The following is a 23598-nucleotide window of genomic DNA, read 5'->3' as shown; positions in this document are numbered from 1 at the left end:
TTCACAGGAATTTAAATCAGTCCAACCATTATGGAAAGTCCTATGGAGGTTTCTCAAAAAATAAAAGTAGAACTACCACATTATCCAGCAATTCTACTTCTGAATATGTGCCCAATGGAACTTAAATCACTAGCAAAGAAATAACTCCACCTCATGTTGATAGCAGCATTATGTACAATAGCCAAGATAAGGAAAAAAATCTAAGTGTCCATCAGCAGATGAATGGATAGAGCAGCTTTGGCATATATATTTTGATGGAATTTTATTAGCCATAAAAAAGAAGGAAATTCTGCTATTTGCAACAACCTAGAAAAACCTTGAGGGCATTATGCTGAGTGAAATAAATCAGAGAGAAATACACTGTATGATCTCACATGTGGATTCTAAAAAAAATCAAAGTCACAGAAACACAGAGTAGATTGAAGGTTGCCCAGGGCAGGGATAGGTAGGAGTTGGGGGGTTGGGTGAAGGTGGTCAAAGGGTACAAACTTCTGGTTATAATTCTAGGGATGTAATGTACAGCATGGTGACTATAGTTAACGATGCTGTATTATCTATTTGAAAGTTGTGAAGACAATAGATCTTACAATACACAAAAAAATTGTAATTATGTGAGGTGATGGAGGTGTTAACTAATTTTACTGTGATGATCATTTTGCAATATATACATATATGAAATCATCACATTATATACCTTAAACTTACACAATGTTATATCAATTATATCTCAAAAAGCTGGGTGGCAGGGAGATGTGGGTTTGAGGAGAATAGAGAAAGCAAATGACCATAGCCTGGCTTCAGAGGCCATTTCAAATTCTTTTTAGCACTCTCTCTCTCTCTATATCCGGGGCTGGGTGCTATATGACACATTCCACCTGTTACAACTAAGTGATAAGAAGATGAGAAAGATAAACTAGAAGCAAATTCTGGCAATAAATGTTTTAATGCCACGAAATTTGCCAGTAGTAAATAGTAATAATTGGAAGGACAAATGACACAGAAAATGATGTTTCTCTTACATTTTGAGAATCTGAGGTTCCAATGTTGGGACATCGATTTACATTTTGCAATTCTTGTGTTTACACAGTGTCGTTATGAAGACTCTTAAACCCTTTGAGAGTATGATCATCCACACACAAAAAAATGATGGTCTCCACTAACAAAGGGGAAAGAGGCACTGAAAGAATCATTTGGATGAAACTTGCCTAAGACCCATTCTGTGATTTACCCCTATGATTCTATAGATACCAACAATTCCTTACAAGTGACATCCGATTAGAGAACATTAAGGCAGCTGTTTTTATGGGGAAATGAAACAAATGTAGGTGAGGAGTGTCTATCATTCATTCATCCAAAAATTACTGAACACAGTTATGTACCAAGCATTATTATGTTAGGTGAATTAAAAAATATTTAAAATTAATGAAACAGCTTCTGCCTTCTAGGAGCTAACAATCTAAAAAGAAAGGTTGACATGAATACTTGTAGATAGTATAGAAGAGTGGAGAGTATGCCAGGAAGGAGGGTAAGAAGAATCTTAAAACACTTGGCTTTGGATATTGAAATGTAATATAGAAGTAAATGGGTTTAGGATGGACTACAGTTTTCCAGAACACTAATCTAGTAAATCTAGAGACAGGAGATGATGCAGGTCATTCCGTGGCTAAACATTACATATTATAGTTCTCCTGCAGAGATTCACTACAAACATCAGCAAATAAGCAGCTCTAAGAAGTTCACTACTAAAAACAAAAACACAAAACTATTCAACCTGCATTCCCTGTTTTAATTAATCATGGATCCCTTTTAATAGCATAGCATCTATAAAAAATCTTGGGAACAAATTTGGGGATAACATGTTGCATGACCCTCGATGGCACTAAATAGCCACGAGCACTCGAGAAGATGAACGCAAAGCGGGAGAATGCCTTTGTGTCTGGATTCTTCTGCATTGCTTTCATTAGTTGCATAAAATAGCTACTTGACAGAAGTAAGCAAATAGAGATGTGTCATACAAGATCAAGCAAGAAGAGAAACACAAACCTACAATGACTCCTGAATTCTTATTTTGATCACAAATGTTTATGATCTGAAATGTTTTTAACGCTTCCTAGAGATAAAATTTAAGAGAGGTGTGGATGCTGGGGCAAGACAGGCCATGGGTCTTGGCTCAGTGTCTGTGCAAACATGTAACTGTCAACTATCGGACCACTCCTAGTGTGATGGAGAAAAGCTATGCTATTTAATTGAAACTCGAGAAATTTTAATAGCCAAGCCTATCTATCTAAAGACTCATTCATACCAATTGGTCCTATTTTTCACATTATGTCAAGGTGCCTGGACTCTATCACAACCACATTTACTGTATCTTAGTTGGTAGAGTTTCATAGTGAACCTCTGTTGACTTCATGGATGCTGATTTGAAATGTTCAGGTACCACAACACTATAATGAGGTCACAGGTAAGTAAAACCTCATGAGCATCAAAGAACCATTATTTAGCCACAAAATTCTAATTTTGACATTGCATTTCAGTTTACTCAATGAGCTAGTGAAAGAAACTATGAATTAGAGAGAAATTTCTTTTCTAAAAGATCCTACAGAAAAAGACCAACTGCTAAAATCAATCAGATTCTTCACTGGTTTTAGGACAAATGATACCAGGTGAATGCTTCCATTGATTTTTCCCTTCCTCTGACCTTTGTCTGGTCCCCTTCAATGATGCTGGAAAATAACTGTTTCTTACAACAAATATAGCCAACTCACAATTTCCTGTGTATACCTTATTTAGAAGATGGATGAATTGCTGCATATCCTATACTCGGCTGGTTTTATTCTCTCACGACATTCATTTGCATCTCCTTGTATGTGCATGAAAAATGCAAAACAATTTAATTAGTCTAAGATGAAACAAAGAAGCTCTCTCAAAATACAACATGTAGATTGAAATGATTATTTTAAGACTCATGCCACAGATCCCTTTCCAGTGGCACGCTGGAGTTGACTAGAATACTTCTTGCAAGGTGGTATCTTTTTGTGGCGGGGTGGGGTGGAAATGGGTGCTGCACTGTCAGAAAACCTGCAAATGCCCAATTTCTACTTCTTTTCAAGTGTGTGACCTCAGATCACTTAACAGCACATTCTCAAATGAAAGGGTAGGTATTAACTAAAGTTTCTGCTAGTTCTAAACATTCTTATATACCTTCGTTATGTCAAGTACATCACTGCAGGAAGTTGTTTTAAAATGCTTAATGGTTAACTTAAGCTATCAATTTCTCTAACTTAATCATTCATATCCCTGTTTGCAAAGCTTCTTTGAAACTGTTAGCACACTATTACAGTTCTAACCTCTTATTATCTTTGCAGATTCTAGACCATGGGGCAAATTACTGCATGACTGCATTCAGTATACTGAATGTATTCTGTACACTTAGTATACTGAATGTAGTCATGCAGCTTGGAGACACATTTTTAATACATTGAGTTATGACTTTTAAGATCCATTGTACAAACCTGTGACTGTCATTTAAAGGTGGCTCTTAAAACGCAGTCCAAGAAAACATTCAAGGGAAATCATCTCAGAGGCTGGCTGAAAATGCAGATTCTTGGATGCCAGAATCCATTTTAACACGTACTCTGGCAATTCTTATACAAAGCTTAAAAAGTACTGGCTGAAGGAAAGATTTCAGTATTAACTAGAAATTATTTTTAAAAACTATTTTAAAAAGAGGGCACAGCTCTATATATTAATTTGGGAGGGATTATTTATTAAATTCACCAAATCTGAGGTCTTAGAAGTCACATAAAATATTGCAGCTTAAGAATTTTCCAGACAAATCTCTCCCTAGCTATAGTAAGCAGCAGGACACTGTAATTAAGTACATTCTTTAAAAATACACTCAAATCCTTAAGCTAAATGCATTAAAGATGGAAATAAGCAATTCGTATTTTTATTTCCCGGGATTAGGCCAAGATGACTTTTATGTTTCTGAAGCAATCCACAAAGCCAAGATTGAGGTTTCAGAGGAAGGCACCGAGGCATCAACAGCCGCAGGTATGTTCAGAAAGGGGTCGGCAAGCACTCAGTCACACTGCTTGCCCTTATCTGCCTTAGTCACATTTATCCAGTTCAATCTTCACATTTCTAAACCTTCCCACTGAAAAACCCCAAGTCCAGATATGGCATAGCATTTTCAAAAAAAAAAAAAAAAAAATGTTAATACAGAGCAAGGGTTTGAAAAATGATGGGAGAAGAGAAATCCATTTTGAAAGGATTTGTCCCATCATCCCCATCAATAAGGAATGAAGTCATTCTGAAAATTACCTTTAGTAAGGAATTTATTCCAAGGAGTACTTTGAAAATGGGACACGGGGTTGGCTAAACATTTTCTTAATTTTCCCATTAATTTCCCTTAATTTTCTGACATCTTCTTAATTTTCCCATTTGTACCCCCAGCATAACACTAAACAATGAAATGTTATCATTAGGATGTTTTTATTTCTTCAAAAATCAAGGGATATAACTGACTTCATATCCAATTTTCATAGTGACTTTCCTCAAATGAATAGAAAATGCAATGGGATTCTTCTATTCTTTTTCTCTCCTGCAGCTCTGTTGTTACTGAAAAGGTCTCGGATTCCTTTTTTTAAAGCAGATCGGCCATTCTTCTTTTTCCTGAGAGAACCCAACACAGGTAGGACAGTATTTTTTGACAGAATTCAGATAAATATATATCACCATCTCTCTAGCAACAAGCGCCCATTTGTCCGCTGTGGCCTAGAACAAGCATTCCTTCTAGCTAGTTTCTATGGTTTCACAATATTCCCAGTTTCTTGTCGCGTATCCTGAGAAAGGGGAGTGTTCCATAACTACAAACGAAAATTAATATCCTCCATGTCGTTTTTTACTTCTCCTTCAGCTCATTTTTAGTTGACGTGGGTTTTTTAAAAATTCAGGTTTCTGCTTCTGGGGAGACTTAGAAAGATCAAAGTAAATAAATGTAGATCTTGATTTTTTTCCCCCAGTTGTTGCCTCGCTTTCTCATCTCTGTAGGACAAAATAGTTCCCTCAGGGGACTAGCATCTCCAAGTAGCCTTCTGACTCAGCAACCCCAGTATTCTAGTGAATGCACCAGGATTTCTAGTTTTTGTTGATCTTTCTTATGCTTGCTGAAATGCCACAAAAATCAAGTGTTTGCCCTAGTACTTCTAAGTCCCACTATACAATCTTGTCTTAAGCTAAAGATGGTATGGTACCGGCAAAGCCTTAGCACATCAGAAGGACAAGCAGAGGTCCTTTCAGCTTCAACAATGAACAAAGTACTCAAATTATTCCTCTCAATGTTCCCCCTCCCCCGACAATTATTTATCAGCCTGGGAAGGAAAAGAGATTCTCAGTAAAGAGTTGTTGGCAAGTTGAAACAATGTGTTAAAAAGAAATAGGATGGAACAAGACTAACAAAATCAAGCAAAAGTGAATCTACTTTAACTAAACATCAGGCATTATTTTTATTTATGGAGAGAAAAAAGGTCAAAAGTTAGAATGAGAATTACGCATAGGTTTTACACAAATTGTTAAGGAAATACTGTCAACATCATTTTATCTGAGAATCATTTGCATACTGCTGTAACTTGTGCTAGAAATCAAAGGAACACTTTTGTGACAAAAAGGATGAAGATAATCATTCACTAGGAAATAATCTATTTGGGGAGAAAAAGTCCATCAACAGAATATAATCCTCCTAGGATTTCACCATGATCATTCCAACCCCATATATATTAGATGAAATTGTCTCTTATCACTCAGAACAGGCAACAGAGAGCCCTCTCTTAAGAAAGGATACATGTCAAAAAAATGAAAGATGAAAAAAGTGACAGGTTCTACTTCCTCAAGAAACAGACAGGACTAAACGTGAACAGAAAGATCATTGTCAAAAGCTGATGGCCAATAAAAGTTGATGACAGTTAAAAGAGAACAATTTCTCTTTTGGAATTCAACTGCATAAAAATGACGTAAAACCTTTGAACTAGTAAAGGACACACCACTATTTCAATGATAGGAGTTTTCACAACTGCCTCAATAAACAATGAAAATAAAAGCCTAATCCAAAACCAATTCCATAATCCGCCGCACATCTACATATAGTCCTTGTGAGTTTATTTACTCTTTCTGGGAGGTATCTGCCCACATGATTCAAGGCAAAGTGACTATTCTTCTGGTGAGAGGGGGGTATTAAAGAGATAGGAATCAGTCTCAACCTTCAGTACACCAAACTGATAAATCTTACTGATTAGGGCAAATAATGAATCCATTGACAATGGGACACATATGGGAACGTTAAGAAGAATGATCTTAATCTCAAGATTAAACTGTTGGAGAATATCCTTTGTCCAGCCTAAAGCCAACTGGTGATCTACAGGGCCTAAGAGGCATGATATGCCCCTGAAATATACTCCCTCCCTCCCCTTTGCTTACAATTCTATAGTATTTCACTAATTTAACTAATATGCCCAGTTTCTTAAAATTTAAAAAAACCTTCAAGATGGGATATTAAGCCTGAGTTTCTCGAATGGTTTCAAATCTTGTGACTAGGTTTTGGATGAGGCAGGCTATAGAGTATGATGGCAGAGAGATTAAGGACAGAAAGAGGAGACTGAAGAAACTTTCTCTTCCCAACTCCCTCTAGGGTTCATCCCCAAAAATGTATTAAGGTGAAGGGTTTAGAGGATTATTACTTCATGAGCAATCTCTAAAATGGAAATAAGAACTTCCTGATAAGGAAAGCTGCTAAACATTGGGAAAGACTGAATCCCTTTCCTAAATATTCTCAAGTATGAACTTTTATCTGAATGACTTGTAATCCCTTCTATTAATCACAGAATCAAAATATACATAAAGACAATTTAAGACCACACAGTGTATTCTGGATTTTGTGTAGCTCTTGAATTTAGCAGTGACTCGGGTAATTACCTTAACAATTCCATCTATTAAATGATATCCTGCTTTAAAGGTATTTGTAGAGGTAAAAAAGGTTTAAAGAATTGCATATGAAAATACTATGTAACATTACATTAAATGCCTCTTTTTCTTGACAGGATTTGTCTTCAGCATTGGGAGAGTTTCAAATCCCCTAAATTAAGAGATCTCAAGCATATTCTCCACTTTCATCTATGCTTTTCTTCATAAAAAGTTACAACTGCATTCTGCTATACCCTTGAAATTTAAAAAATGTTCTGCTAAAGTGTAAAAAGATAAGGGTATGTGATTTTCAAATATTATGAAACTAAAATTCCATCAATTTCACTATAATTTTATAAATTTATTTTGCCTTCTTTTAATCTAAATGTATTTTAACCTTCCTTTCTATTGGTTACCCCAAAAACACTACAAGGCACAGCAGTGATCTATGAAAGGTGAATGAGTGAGTCTGGTCATAGGGTCACATCCTCAGTGAAGACACATGAGGTCATGTTGGACTGAGAGTGGACAGTGAACAGTGTTGGTTTTTCCTTATCCTGGGTAATTCAGGGGGAATGCACAATGAGCAAAGTCATCTGAAATGTTTGCTTTCTATTTAGCCTCTAAACAAAATGGAGAGTTTATATATAAGAATAGCAGAGGAGAACAAAGAGATCCTCTTTGAACCCCCAATTTGTTGTGGGACTTGTGTAAGCTGCTAAAGACTAGACATTTCAGATGTGATGTACCTCAAACTTACAACTCCCTAACTAACAGCTTCAACTTAGTGCCATCCATAATCCTAGTGAAAAAGGAAAAAGGTGTTGGGACTAAAGAAACCAATATTAAAGATGTCTGCTTTTAAACAGCTTTTAAAGTGTCTGCCTATTTGCCCCAGATACCATCATTTCTATTATCTAGGCAGAAATGGGAGTATGTTGGTGTGGCCAACAAAATCTAAGAACACAGAGTAAAAAGACAATGCAGGTTATGTAACAGGTAATTACAGTTAGCTTTAACAAATATGAACTTCAAGTGGTGTATTTTTCCAATGCTTAAAAAGCAAGGCCTTTAAAATTCCATTATCCTTAAGATGGTTTTAAATGATTACTTTAAATGTGATTATTTCCTAAACCACACAAGAGTAAAATAGAGCATTTATTGATGGAATAACAAAAGTGCTTTTCTTAAATATTCTTCAAAATACATTTGTACAACTTACAATAATATATCCAAAATAACTGTATATACAAAACATTACCTAGTTTTAATGTATGTGCTTTTTTCCCCAAAAATTACAAAGTAACTTCTTTTTTATTTTTTTTGGCAAAGTTCAACCTTAACAGAGGTGACAATTTTAAAGGTTGGTTTAAGAAAATAGAACCTGAGGGAAATTGACACGCAAGAGTCAATGACAAGCAAGAGATTTGGAGGAATATTTTTAGTTTGTTAAATAAAAATGTGTTTTAGAGTGATATTTTTCACATTACAAAAATAAACCAAAATGAAGAAAAGGTCACTGTAAAATGATGGAAAAAGGATCTGTAGACTTGCTCTTAGTATTTCAAATAGCCAACAATGCATGTCAAAAAATGAATGCAAGATCACAACAGTCTTGTATTTACTTTGTATTTGGAGAAGATAGTGAAATAAGTGGCCACATTCTGTTTTCTTTTAATTGCTATTAATATGGTTGATCTGATTGGCTCTTCGATGAATTTCATCCAAGAAGTTCTCCAGTTGTTCTATTAGCATTCTTTTTTTAAACCTGTATAAAAAAAATAAGTAATAGCACTCTCAATTTCTTTTTAATGGATATAGATCAGTATAATTTGTTTTGTTTTGTTTTTAAGACAGCAACTGTCTTGGGAAGATTTTTCAAAGGAAAATGAAAATGGAAAAAAACAACTTAATGATATATAAAATTCACTTGAAGATCAGCAAATTATTTTATCAGTGCAGAATTACAGTTTGTTCCTGAAACAAATAATCTAGGCCCAGGTATAATTAGGAAGCAGGTTATTTGTTCTACATCCAAAAAGAAAAACAAAAAACCCCTAACATTTACAAGGGTTATAAATATTCCAAAAAAAATTTGGACTCCCAAAGCAATGACTCCCATAGCTTCTGATGCTCTTTAAAGTTGAATGTCTTGAAAGGAATGTGAAAAAAGTATGAGTATAACCCCCACAAAACCGAAGAAGAAATGAATAGTTGGGTGGTAACATTAAAAAAACCCTTGGGTTTCATTATTAAATTTGAGAGCTAGCAAATCAAGGATAATTAAGTATCTGTGGCTACAGGATATAGCAAACATTTAACATTAAAGGGGCAATTTGAAATTTTTTTCACTAATACAGTAGACTAAAATTGCATTCGCCCACATAAGTACTAATACTGCTGCTGCTCACTGTCCAATGTATACCCACTTCCTTTCTATTTGTAAATTCATATACACAGCTACCATATTTCCAATCTCCCTAAAAGGGGGCAGAAGTAGAGGGCAAGCACCAGGAATACAGCTAGATCTATGATGAAGTCTGAGTTGATAAAATGTTACATAAAGAAAAGAATAGGTTAAATATTCAAAATAAATAACATGAAAAGTTATGGCCTTATCTTGAACCTTCAAAGTGGCCTATGCTCTACCACTCCAAAAAAAGAAAAAAATTAACTGCTCTATCTAAAAATACCTTTATGCGTACCATGGAAGAAAATGGGCAACCATTAAAGGGTGGGTATATTTAGAAGGTCGGATAAACACTAAGTTTTCTTAAAATACTAAAGAAGTATTAAAAGAAAAATAAATGTTTTTTGTACTCCCTAAACTCACAACTACAATTTCCAGTTAATTGCACTTCATAGTTACCATTTATAATCTTGATCCACATTCTTTGTATTAAAGTACATAATCCTGGGCTACTGAAGCAATTAGAATAAGGCCCATTTGTCCAACTCTGCTCCCCTTAATTACACGTTTTCCCGTGTACAAATGAACTGCATCCAAATATTGTCTTTCAAGGTTATTTTTTTTTTGAAGATTTTATTCATTTATTTGTCAGACAGAGATCACAAGTAGGCAGAGAGAGAGAGGAGGAAGCAGGCTCCCTGCCGAGCGAGAGTCCAATGCGGGGCTCGATCCCAGGACCCTGGGATCAATGACCTGAGCCAAAAGCAGAGGCTTTAACCCACTGAGCCACCCAGGTGCCCCTCAAGGTTATTTCTAATCACTGATTAATATTAACTATAATCCAAATATACAAAGGAGAAAAATTAAAGGCTAAAAAATACAAAGACCCCAAAAAGTCAGAGTAGGATAAATGAGAATTATACAAATATCTATAATCTATAGGGAGGAAAAAGTCCAAAATTGGCAAAGAATTTTGTGGCTGTTTTTAGTTTATTGAGCTTCTTTCAATAAACTAAAAAAGAAGAAGAACTTCTATACACATGGGTGTGTCATATATATGCAAAATACCACAAGTACAGAATAGGTATTATTAAAATATTAACTGTAAGCTGGAAACTCATTTCATAATCATTTCAAAATGTGCAATAAATTCTTTACCTTGATGCTTCTTTAATGACATTTTGTAAAAATATTAGTCTTGTTTGTAAACTGCCTTGCACATGCTTCAGTAACGTGAAGATTCTTTCATATTCTTAAAATGAGAAGCAAAAAGAAAAATTTAAGTGGCTTTTCTACACACTCTTATTCAGTATTTTTCTACTGCACTTTCTATATCAAGATATACTACATGAAACCAAGACATTCCACATAAAATTTTCACGACTAAGAATCATATGTGTGTGTGTGTGTGTGTGTGTGTGTGTGTGTGTGTGTGTGTATAAAATATATATTTCATATATCAGCAAAGACAAAATAACTTGTTAAGCTGTGTTCTTGGTAAAAGTTCCCATGAAGATATCAAACACAAAGCTTAGAAAAATAGAGGAAGAGCTTCCTGATAGTGCCACTGAAAAAGAAGCAAGGTGCCTCCATCCTTGTAATTCAAATTCTAAACTACAGTTCCATGGTAGGGAGGGGCAAATGGAGGGGTGGGAGAAACAGGTAAAAGTGCTATTTCAGTTTCAAATTTTCAAAATTTCAAAAACTCTGCCAAGGACTATAAGCAAGGGTTGTCTTACCCACTTCTGAACCACCCGTGGGTCACTGTATCATCATAGCAGGTGATCTGTCAACATCTTTTGAATGAATGCCAATATTGAAATTTTATCCCACAAAGTTCTTTAGTATTCATGTAACAGACAGCTTTTATAACTTCTGTGTTTTTTTTTTTTTTTTTTTGCTTAAACATATCCCTGGTCACTCTCATAGTTTAAACCTTAAAGGCAGTAGTAGATACTATGCCAGGAACTTCACAGACCTGAAGTCATCTAATATTCACTCCATCCTTTTGGGTTTGCTGTTACATTTAACTGCAGCTGCTATGTAGAAAAATACTCAGGACTCCAGGTCCCTGTCATGGTAGGAACTGTGTGCAATTTATCTGTGTGTTCTTTAAGCTCCGCTCTCAGTCCCTCCTGCTTACCATATCTACACCATAATACTTTGGATATAGCAAATATTTAGTGTTTGTAGGTTGAATAAAGAACCAAATCTTTTATATATCTATATCTATATATCTATATCTCATACATTGTTCGTCACTGATCTAGAATCAATCTGTTTTTTAGTTAATCTGACTCTTCTCTGAGCACAAACAGAAATCAAATAGGAGGTTTGCCTCTAATTATACATACTTCTTCCTGGCTTTCGGATCTCTTTCATTATTTGTGCTTTTAGTTCAGTGTTGACCTCTTCATGGCTTCTACAATGCATCAATTTCTTTCCTTTGTTGAGTGAAGATGCTGGTATATTCTCTTCAGGACACTGTTCTTTATCTCTTGGTTCCTCATGATTTTCTAAAAATCCACCAACAGTGAGGTCATTAGTTCCTAAATGGTCATGACCAAGAGCCTCTGTATGATTGGTTGGTCGTTCTAGTAAATTGGCTGGAGAAGAAGGTGAAAATTCAGCATCCATAGCATTTGGTGTAATATCTGATGAAAGTTGGTCTGCAACATGATTTTCAACCACATCATCTACTGTCGAATCATTAGTGGCCTCTGAAACTAAAAAAAAGATAAGAAAAAAAATGATGTGAGCCAACTGCAAAGAACACAGTAAAAAAAAGCTACAAATAATATTATAGCAAATCACAACTAATCTCCTTGATGGATGCAAATTAATAAATACTACATGTTCTTAATAAGCTCTGCCAAAGAGATGGCAGAATTCAACATGAAACATTTATACTAGTTACAAATTCTGTATAACTTTTGCCCTTAGGAAAAAAAAAATAAAAGACAATTTCAAGCCAACTTTTAGTTCTCTGTTTTATTCTATGGCGATTTTACTGAACAAGTAGATTTCTAATGCTTTAGAGAAATATACAGAGAGCCTTAGCTCATTCCAACAGACCTCTGCCTTATACACATACTACTATTCAGAGACAAAAGTAAACACAGGAAGTCCAAACCGTTCAATACTCTGCAGGGAACACACCACCAAACAGATCACTTTACAGTATACTCTCTTCTTATAACCACCCATCCAGTCTTTGTTACTCAAGCAACACAGAAGAGCCTGGTGCCCACAGCAGCCCATCAGATTACTTACTAGACTTAAAAAAAAAAAAAAGCTTGCAAACTCTGCTCCCCCCTCCAGAAAGTTGCTGAATTAGAAGTTCTCTGACTACTCACCAAACTTCAGGACACTAGCTAAAGTCACCTCTACTTCCCTCATTTACTGTCCAAAAGGTAAACTCATTCCCACAAAAATCCCTTAAGACTTCTGACTTCCTCTCTAAATCCCCTCCCATGATTTGCATATTTTCCTGAATATTCTCTACAACTCCAGCTTTAACTGAAACCCAGCTCTCTGGCCAAGACACTGAAATTTTCAGACCTGAAATAGAAATTACTTTCTCTCAAACACTCTCCACAGACTTAAAATAAGGATGTGGAGTCACCTACTCCTTCACCTTCTAGTGCCACTTCAAGATCCTTTCTCCATACACTCTTACAACACTCTGGCTCTTTCGGGGCTCAACTATGCCACTCTGCTCATCCCCTCTCTTCTTATCACTAGCCTCATTGACCTCCAAGGCACACCTCTGTGGTCAACTTGGTTCAGGCTTCCTTCTATACCCCTGTCCCTTGGGCATTCTCCTAGGTCATTACTACACAAAGTATGGTCTAATACAAGCAGTATTAGCACCAGAGTTTGCTAGAAATGCTCATCTTGAGCCCCACTCTAAACAAGGAATTAGAATCTGCAGTTTAACTAGATCCCCCTAGTGATTCAATTACACACTAAAGTTTGGGAAGTACTGTAATATAGGACTTCAGTGTCTATGCAGATCACCTGCCAAGAACATGGCCTCTCAATTCTTTAATTTCTCATCTCGTTTGCCTCACAAATCCATGGATAGAGGAGTATAAGCCATCTCTTAGCAGGACTCCTGCTGTTTTTCTGTAACTCAGCCAGACTCTTACTCCAATAACTCCTCCATTTTCTCCCTCCTATTCATCAGATGCTACCTTCTAAATGCCTTTTTCTTATCTATTCAACTTACACCCCATAATGTATTACTTTTTATCAGCATCCTAAATTCTCTCATTCTGTTGTCCTCCCATGATACCTGCCAGGCAAAACTCCAAACCTGATGACTCTATCTACTTGCCCTAGACCTGCATTTGGAATGATGAGCACCACTGGAGAAATACGATCCAGCTCTGCAGTGATCACCATACCCAGCCAAGTGTCCCTGGATTTAGCACTACCTAGCAGTCTTATTTCTCCCTCTCCCACAAAAGACCATTCTAACCTTCTCCACTCTCTTAACATCTCTGACTTTCCCAATCTCTCCTCTCCATAGTATATGTCACCTTCAACTTCACAGAGGAAAGAAAAGGAGAGCCATGAAATAGGAACTTCTCTACTTCCCACTTGTGCCCACACTCATCTGCTTCAGTGGAAGCAACATTCTTTCATCTGGGCTTTGGACCATTCCCTTCTGCCTTCCCAATGATTTTGTGCTGATTATGCTTTCTCTCGTCTTCTTTTTCAACCACTACCTCCTGGTTCCATCATACCAGCATTTAAACAAGCTCAACTCTGTCATCTTTAAGACAAAGCAAAGTCACCATTTTTAACCCCATGACTTCTTCCAGCTATCGTTCTTTTCCCATCTCCCCCATGCTGCATTTTAAACTTCTTTGTTTTTCTGCAACTATATATACATAAAATTTTTATTTTTTTTTTACGTTATGTTAGTCGCCATACAGTACATCATTAGTTTTTGATGTAGTGTTCCATGATTCATTATTTGCATATGACACCCAGTGCTCATTACAACACCTGCCCTCCTTAATACTCATCACCAGGCTAACCCATCCCCCAATTCCTCTCCCCTCTGAAACCCTCAGATTGTTTCCTGGAGTCTCTAGTTTCTCATGGTTTGTCTCTTCCTCTGATTCCTCTGATTCCCTCCCTTCAGTTTCCCCTTCCTTCTCCTAATGTCATATAATGTCATGGATCTAGAATCAAGATGGTTTCATCTGATTCATCTCATATGTGGAATATAAGGAACATATGAGTGAAACCATGTGAGAACTCTTTCTTTGTTTGACTTATTTCACTTAGCATAATCCCCTCCAGTTCCACGCATGTTGAGGCACATGGTGGGTATTCATCCTTTCTGATGGCTGAGTAATATTCCATTGTATATATGAACCATATCTTCTTTATCCATTCATCTGTTGAAGGGCATCTGGCTCCTTTCACAGTTTGGCTATTGTGGACATTGCTGCTATGAACACTGGGGTGCATGTTCCCCTTCTTTTCACTACATCTGTATCTTTGGGGTAAAATACCCAGTTGTGCTATTGCTGGGTCATAGGGTAGCTCTATTTCTCAACTTTTTGAGGAACCTCCATACTGTTTTCCAGAGTGGCTGCACCAACTTGCATTCCCATCAACAGTGTTAAGAGGATTCCCTTTCTCTGCATCCTCACCAACATTTGTTGTTTCCTGTCTTGTTAATTTTTTGCCATGCTAACTGGTGGTATCTCAATGTGGTTTTGATTTGCATTTCCCTGATGGCTAATGATGAACATTTTTTCATGTGTCTGTTAGCCATTTGTATGTCTTCTTTGGAGAAGTGTCTGTTCGTATCTTCTGCCCATTTGTTGACTCAATTGTTTTTTGGATGTTGAGTTTGAGAATTCTTGATAGATCTTGGATACCAGTCCTTTATTTGTAATGTCATTTGCAAATATCTTCTCCCATTCTGTGGGTTGCCTCTTAGTTTTGCTGACTGTTTCCTTTGCTGTGCAGAAGATTTTTATCTTGATAAAGTCCCAAAAATTCATTTTTGCTTTTGCTTCCCTTGCCCTTGGAGACATGACATAAAAGAAGTTGCTGTGGCCGATGCCAAAGATGTTACTGCCTTTACTCTCCTCTAGGATTTTGATAGATTCCTCCCTCACACTGAGATCTTTCATCCATTTAGAGTTTATCTTTGTATATGGTGTTAAAAGAATGCTCAAGTTTCCTTCTTCTATATATAGCTGTCCAATTTTCCCCACAGCTAAATGTCTTAAATGGGTTGTCTTACATTCATTGTCTCCATTTTCTCATCTTTCACTCCTCAAACCACTTCGTCAGTGTTTTGTCCTCTTTATTTCATCAGAATTGCTCGTGCTAAGGTGGCCAAAGGCCATCAGAACCTTTCCAATCCTCTGGACCAATCCATGTAAGTATCTGAGACTGCTAACCACTCAATTCTCTTTCCCTTTAGCTCTCATGATGCCAAATTCTTCTCATCTCCTTATTTCTTGGATTCTTCCCTCTTAATCTCCTTTTTTGAACCTTATTTCTCTCCTTAACTTTGGCACTTTCAAAGTTCTGCTCTAGGCTGCTGCTTCTCATTGTTTCCCTTGCTGTGATTTAATTCACTCCAAGGAGGTTAAGACTGCCTCCTGCAACTCTCTCTTTTTCCCAGTCTCTTCTTCCGAGGTCTAAACTAAAATACCCATTTTCTACCTAAGGATCTCCACATGGCTATTTAGTGGGTGCCTCTAAACTCACTCATCCTCTCTCCTTCCACTCCACTCTTTCATCCTTATCTATTCAGCATCTCTCAACTCCTCTCTTGCCCTGGCTCCAATATCCGGTCCATCATCACGAAGTCTTTACTGGTACATCCAAGTATTTCTCAAATACATGTTTTTCTTGAAACTCCACTGCCAAGTCATTAGCTCTTCCCTGGGTTTCCTAGTTTCTGTGCATCCATAATAATTATTTAACAACATCAAATATCCTATCAATGTCCCTAATCTAATTACCTTGCACATTTTCTATCTGTAGGGAAACTCTGATTTTGTTTCAGGGTCCAAATCAGGCCCTGTACATTGTAATTAGTTTATATGTCTTCTAACTACCATTTAATCTGTAAGATCCTTCTGTAACCTCTCTTTTTGCTATGCATTTTTTTCTGGAAACATACAGACCCCATATTCTTGGTCCTATAGTTTTCCACAATCCAGATTATGCTAATTATATCCCTGTTTTGTCATTTGTTTCTGTATCCTTTGTATTTCCTATAAACTGGTAGTTAGATCTAGAAGCTTGATCAGATTAATAAGGCTCAGTGTCTTTCTCCTTTTTTTTTGTGGTAAGAGTACTTCAAAAGTAGTACTGTATAATTCCATCAGGAGGTATAGAATATTTGGTTTCTCTCCAGTTAAGATGTTATAAACTACAAATGATCACTACCAATAATTAATGCAATCATTAATTCACTAAGGGTTCCCCTAAATCCATTCTTGTTCTTCCCTAACAATATTTCACACAGTACAGTTGGCCTGGTCTTTATAAAATTCTAATCAGATCAGGTCACTAGCTCTTCAAAACCTTTCAAAGATTCTCATTGTCCTTAAAGTCTACAATCTTTACAATGGCCTCCAGGGCCCTCCATGCTCTGGCCTCAGCCTATCTTTAATTTCTTACCTCATCTCATTCCCAATACCTTTGCTATACTAAGATTCTTTCAGTTCCCTTAATCCCTTCTCTTTAGTGTATACATTTGCACATATTCTTCTTACACTACTACTGTAGCATATAGTAGCAAGTAGCAAAACTGCTTAGCACTACTACCAAATGCACAGCTTTTGCAAAACAATTCCCATTCACCCTTCAAATGTTGGCTTAAACCTAACTTCCTCAGTAAAGGGTCTTGACCCCACAAACTAAGATGAATCCTTTTACCACATGCTTCCAAAACATACCTGACTTCCCTTTTATAACATGCATCACACTTCTAATGAAACATTCAATGACTGTCTTTCCTTACTCATTATCAATGAAGGCAGAGATCACTACTGTCTCATTCACTGCTATACCTCAATGCCTAGCACTGTTTACAATAGTATATATATATATATATAATAATTAGTGGCTGAATTAACCTGAAACTGAAAACCATCTTTCTGTGGGTATTGATAATCTCCCTTTAATACTGTTATTCTGAAATACTTCAAACTTGTAAATGATATTTAGATCATCTAGCTATAATCAAGCATAATAAATATATGAAATATCCAACAACTGTTCTTTAAAAAGACATAAAATGATTACATGCTAATTTAGAAGAAACAAGTATCTTTTCTAGACACTCAATATTTTCTATAATTAAAAAATCCCTTCCCCACGAAGAGACAAAAAGCAGCACTAATGTTTTTTGTAAAAACTCTTACTTTTATGAAGAGGAAGGGGTTTAATAAGATCTGGCTGTGCTTGAGTCATAGGTACAGGTGGTCCTTTTCCTCCAATATGATTATTCACAACTGGATTCTGTTGTCTGCCTCTTAGTAGTGGAGACATACAGCGACGTCTTTTAGGGATCCCTTGCATATTTGGTTCTCCAGGTCGTTTATGTTTATTTTGAGGTCCAGCCACAAATTCATCTGCTTCATCTATCATCATACCCTATAACAAAAAAGAATATAATTTCCCTCGGTTTACATACAGTCTTTAAATGGTATAACTAATGCCAATCCCCATTAGAGCAACTATAATTATGTTGATATTTATTAGTCTACCAAGAAAAGTAGCTCACTTTAGTTAAATTAAGAACTGTTAAATCCACAAATGAATTATACAGTGGAACATTTTAAGTTTACCTTTTTATCTAGCTTAAAGGGGTTGCCAAATGTATGCAACCTTCGAGGCTGATCAGGATCAAGTTCTCTTAGTGGAGAAGGTACTTGCTTGAGGTATTCCTGGTAATTCCCCATTTGTGCTATAGGAACACTGTGCACTTGATCTTTTCAAATAGAAGAGAGCAACAAAGAAAGTTAGCCTCACTAAAACAACACTGTTTAATTATCAAATAATATCCTCTTACATATGAATGCTACCTAGTGTTATTCTAGGAAGTCTTCCCTTACCATATATGTTAAATTAGTGTGTTGTCACTACAAATATTGTGACAAAAATGAAGTCTTTTTAAAATTTTTAAAATAAAATTTAAAAGAATTGATTTTATCTTCTAAACAAAGCAAAAACATTGCAGTTAACTTGAGTGCGCAAAATAAGCAATACGTGTTAACATTGCCATGAAAAGGAATTCTTCTTCTCTATTCCAATTAAGAATTTAAATATAGGAAAATTTACAAAGAAGATGTATCACACATAACCTTTTTATATAAAGCTATAGTTGGAATGCTTACATCAGAGATGGCCAAGAGTTAAATTCTCATCTGACTTGATTTGTAGTACATGCCATGGAAACAGCTAAAGGAACAGAACGTGTACGGGCCAACTGAGTCAAACCAACAGATACCAGTGTATCACAAGAAAATGATTTTGTGTGTGTGTTAATGCATGAACAAAAAGTCTTTAAAGAGAAACTAAGCTGCTAACAAAGGTTGTCACCTCCGGGAGAAAGAATTTGGGACAACAGTGATGATAGAAAAAAATGTCGAGAATCAGGGATGACTTAGTACTTATTTCATTTGTTTGAATTTACAAAGAAAATGTAATACTACTATAGTAATTCTTTAAAAGCTAGATTAATATACCATGTTTTTTCAACATAAAGAAAGAAATTCACGAAAGAAATACCATTATTTAAAACCATGATCTAACCTTCATCCTGTCCTTTAAGAAATCTGCGGGTGCTCTTCAAAAGATTAGATCTCATCCTTGTTAAGTGATCCAAAAGATTCCGCCTTGGTATGTCATACGCATTTCTAAATGTCTGCGGTTTCAAATCCTATTGAAAAACAAAGACAAATTTATTTTTCATTTTTAATATAAAATTAAAAGAGACTAAAGTCTCTAGCCTGCAGTATAGGTTTGGAAATAAGATATACAAGTCTCATTAGTTTTAAAAATATAATAAAGAATTATGATGCAATCTTAATGTATTATTTTAGGAACCAGAAGATCAAAACTGGTAGTTAAGTTCAATCAAATAAATTCACCTCTTTCAAGATTTTGCTATATATTCTGGCTAAGGGAAGTAAATATAAAACGAATTTCCAAGAAACATAGCTTTGATGTATAATTCACATACAATAAATTAACCCATTTTAGGTATACAGTTTGACAAGTGTCAGTAAATTTACAATTGTGAAACCATCACCACAATCCAGTTTAAGAACACTTCCATCACCCCAGAAAAGTTGTTCGTGTCCATTTGTTGTCAATCAATTTTCCTATCCCCAGGCATCCACTGATCTGCTTCCTGTCACCCTACATTCCACTTTATAAATGCATTTGCTGTATCAAATCTTTTCTATCTGGCTTTTTTCACTAAGGATGATGCTTTGAGATTCATCTATGGTTATTAATGTATAAGTAGTCTGTTCTTTTTTACTGCAGAGTAGTAGTCCATTCTGTGGATATAGTCTATCTTTATCCATTTTCCAATGGATGAACAGTTTTCAGTTTTTGGTGATTATGAATAAAGCTGTTATGAACATTTGCATACAAAGCCTTTATATGGACAACTATCTTCACTTCTTTCATGTAGGTAGACACCTTTGAGTAGAACTGCTGGTTATATATCAAATATAGCCATTCTAGTGGGTGGGAAGTGGGATCTCATTATAGTTTTAATTTGCATTTCCCTAATGGCCATTAAGGTATAGCAACTTTTTATGTGCGTTTAAATTCATGTATCTTATTTGGTGAAGTATCTTCTCAAAGATTTTGCCCACTTTTTATTAGATGTTTATTTTTTTATCACTAAGTTGTAGTTCTTTACATATTGTGCTGCAAATACTTTGTTCTATATATACTCTTCTCCCAGGCTGTAGCTTGCCTGTTCATTTTACAAAATTTCTTTTGTAGACAAAAATTTACATTTTAATGAACTTTATCAAGTTTTTTTGTGTGCTTTTTGTGCTGTATTTGAGAAATCTTCAATGACTCCTGACCCAATGTCATAAAGATTTTCTCCTGTTTTCTTCTAGAAGTTTATAGTTTTAGTTCTTACATTTCAGACCATAAGCACTTCCAAGTAATGTGAGATAATGGTCAAATTTATTATTTTGAATATGGGTATCCAACTGTTCCAGCACTATTTCTGAAGAGATTATCTTCTTACCCACTGAATTGTTTTGGCACCTCTGTTAAAAATTGACTACATGTGTGAGTGTCTACTTCTAGACTCTCTTCTGTTCTACTGATCTATATGTTTACCCATATACCAACAATACAACATGCTGATGATTACTACAACTTTTTTTTTTTAATGATTTCATTTTTTTTTTAAAGATTTTATTTATTTGTCAGAGAGAGAGGGAGAGAGAGCGAGCACAGGCAGACAGAATGGCAGGCAGAGGCAGAGGGAGAAGCAGGCTCTCCGCCAAGCAAGGAGCCCGATGTGGGACTCGATCCCAGGATGCTGGGATCATGACCTGAGCCGAAGGCAGCTGCTTAACCAACTGAGCCACCCAGGCGTCCCTGATTACTACAACTTTACAGTAAGTTTCAAAATTAGACTGTACAAGTATTCTAAATTCATTATTTTGCAAAACTGTTTTAAGCTATTCTAGGAGCTTTAAAATTTCCATATAAATTTTAGATCAGCTTATCTCTTTCTACCAAAAAGGCCACTGGAATGAAGATCTTTTTAATAATGAATATTCATAAAGCATTTTAGGACCATGCTATGTACCCAAGGTCATCAGTGTAAGTACCAAACTTCAGCAAACTGTAAGACTAGCTAAGTAACTTCAGGCAATCTTTAAGCCTCTGTTTTCTTTCTTGCCTTTTTTTGTTTTTTTTTTGTTTAAGTAATCTTTATACTCAAAATGGGGCATGCTCTACCAACTGAGTGAGCCAGGCACCCCATTTGTTTTCTCATCTATAAAATGAATGGGTTGGTTTACTCATCAGTCCACCTATTCATCCATTCAGCATGCACAATGTCTTAATTCTAAAACTCTATGATTCAATAATAGTATTAATGATCATTATTCTTCAGAGGTACAGAAGTACTTCTGAAGTTGGGACAAACTAAGTTATCAATCAATGGAAAATCTGATTTATTCAACAATACCATAGAATATAACTAGAGCAGTGCTAAAAATTCACATAACTATTACCTTATTGAGCAAAGCAACTTGGAAGCCAGTGTACTCTTTCATGTTAAGGTCTAGCAGTCTGTGAGGAACATCCTCTGAAATCCCCTGGAGCAACTGTTGAAAATCCTTCCTATAAGCCATTGATAAGCCATGTGATCGGCTTCGGACTTTAATTCCAGTTTCCTGTACTACTTTTTTGCCTACAGAGCCGATGACTCGATCAGATTCTATTTTGGCCTAAAATAAAAATAGTAAGATTTAGTTTTGACATAATCTAAATTAGTAAATTAAATACTAATAGTTTTGGTCTTCTATAAATTAAGTATTTATGTTATAAAAAGTATGTATGTAATTATAAACTCAAGTAGCATAGGTCATGTCAAGTTCTTGGTAAACTAAAGAGAGTTTAAATAAAAATGTCTTACAGTTTTAAATCATTTAAATTATAACCTTTTGGAGAAGGACAAACAAAAACAACTTCAATTTATTTTTATGTACTAGTACCCACTATATTTAAACCATGAAATGTAAGTGAACCCTAAATAAAAATATGGATTTCCAATTCAGAGATCATATAAAATCAGAAAAAATAACTCATCAGTATTTATTTAAAGACGCTCTTATTAGCACATAACTAAATGTTCATAGGTATAACAAAAATGATGTAGCTTTTCACTGGAAAGCAAGTAGCAATATTTTGACTCTATCCAACCTACATCTCCATGAGCAGTTAAAGTACAGGTGGTAGAAGTACTAGAAAAATAATGTATTTTATATGGTCTTAATATCTTGGCAGTCTAACTGTATACTGCTTGACTACCAGAATAAATATTAATGTGATTTATATTCAAAATGACTATAAAATACAGTGTTTTTTACAAATACTTCAAAAGAAACTTCCATTTTTGAAAGAAAAAGAACTATAGGTTTTAAAACATAAAGCAAAAGAAACTGATTTTTGTCTAAGAGAAACAACTTTCTAACACAAATTTCTCAAAAGAAAACATAAATTTTCAGTGGTAGAAAATCTAGGACCACAATAATAAAGCCATTTCCATAAATTAGGAATTATTATTTCAAATTAACCTTCCAAAACACAGCACACCATGTACTTGAGACTGAATTATGTTAATATATGATATATGTAGCTTTAAAACATAATATATTAATACAACCTAATTCCATTAGGACCACCTGTTAAGCATCTTAGCCAAAACCATTCAAAATACTTAATGGCTCTACTTCTTAACATTACCTGTTGACTCAATTTTTTGAGGTATGAAATGACACTGTAACTAAGTCCATATTCCATACTGTCTGCTATTAGGTTAGGTGCTCCCATCATTCTAACAGCTTTCTTCAAAGGCTATAGGAAAAGAGAAAACATCACTCAATCCTAAACTTGTCAAAAAGGTTAAGACTACATGTATTGTCAGTTTTGAAGATTTCTTCAAAAAAATTTCTTTTTTTCAATAAGAGAGTAACATAATCATATTAGTATTTCAGTAAAATGTTTGCCAGTGGTACAAAAGCTAGCTTGAAATACTTAAAAAGGATTAGAGGCTATATTTTAACAAAACCTGGGACAGGAAAGGTAAAGTCCTAGACTCCTTAGTATCACTGGAGATACTAAGTTTGGAAGAAATGGGCAGGAGACTCATCACAGAGGGAGAGTTGGTAGAAAGTAAGACGTGAAAAGGACACAAGAAAAATGGAAGATTTCTACCTTGGGTAACTGTGTGGGTTATGGCTCAACCATTCACTAGCTCTGTATAATACCCTTATTATATATATTTTATATATATATATATATATATATATATTAAAGAAAATACCCTTAAAGAAAAATAGTTATAAAACTGCAATTTAACAAGGGAGTACAACAATTGGAGCTATTCTAAAAGCCAAGCTGCCTGGGATTAAATTCTAGTCTCCCACACATTAGCTATGTAGACTTGGACAAATTATTTAATCAGT

The 23598-nt window shown here is 35.4% G+C and overlaps 2 protein-coding genes across 3 annotated transcripts in view; one reads left to right on the top strand and one right to left on the bottom strand.

The window, feature by feature from the left end:
- The window catches only part of LOC111147013 (serpin family E member 3), a 30624-nt gene extending 25606 nt beyond the window's left edge, over positions 1-5018 (top strand). Inside the window, exons 6-7 of one of the 2 annotated variants that reach the window (XM_022502856.1) lie at positions 3967-4053; positions 4610-5018. In XM_022502856.1, the coding sequence (XP_022358564.1) occupies positions 3967-4053; positions 4610-4848 (326 nt within the window). In that variant the 3' untranslated portion in view covers positions 4849-5018. Of the gene's footprint in view, positions 1-3966; positions 4223-4609 lie in introns of those variants that run through there. The other variant, XM_022502857.1, reaches the window with a different exon arrangement.
- Positions 5019-8572: 3554 nt separating this feature from the next.
- The window catches only part of LOC111147011 (integrator complex subunit 6), an 87126-nt gene continuing 72100 nt past the window's right edge, over positions 8573-23598 (bottom strand). Inside the window, exons 11-18 of the mRNA XM_022502855.1 lie at positions 22877-22987; positions 21643-21858; positions 19175-19301; positions 18208-18350; positions 17782-18013; positions 11722-12093; positions 10526-10619; positions 8573-8725 (exon numbers count right to left, since the gene is read on the bottom strand). Coding sequence (XP_022358563.1) covers positions 8632-8725; positions 10526-10619; positions 11722-12093; positions 17782-18013; positions 18208-18350; positions 19175-19301; positions 21643-21858; positions 22877-22987 — 1389 coding nt within the window. The 3' untranslated portion in view covers positions 8573-8631. The remainder of the gene's footprint in view (positions 8726-10525; positions 10620-11721; positions 12094-17781; positions 18014-18207; positions 18351-19174; positions 19302-21642; positions 21859-22876; positions 22988-23598) is intronic.

This window comes from Enhydra lutris, unplaced genomic scaffold (genome assembly GCF_002288905.1).
Source record: "Enhydra lutris kenyoni isolate GAN:26980312 unplaced genomic scaffold, ASM228890v2 scaffoldscaffold15, whole genome shotgun sequence".
In the NCBI taxonomy this organism is placed as follows: domain Eukaryota; kingdom Metazoa; phylum Chordata; class Mammalia; order Carnivora; family Mustelidae; genus Enhydra; species Enhydra lutris.
Note: the sequence above shows the minus strand (reverse complement) of the source record. Positions and strands in the feature narration are given on the sequence as shown.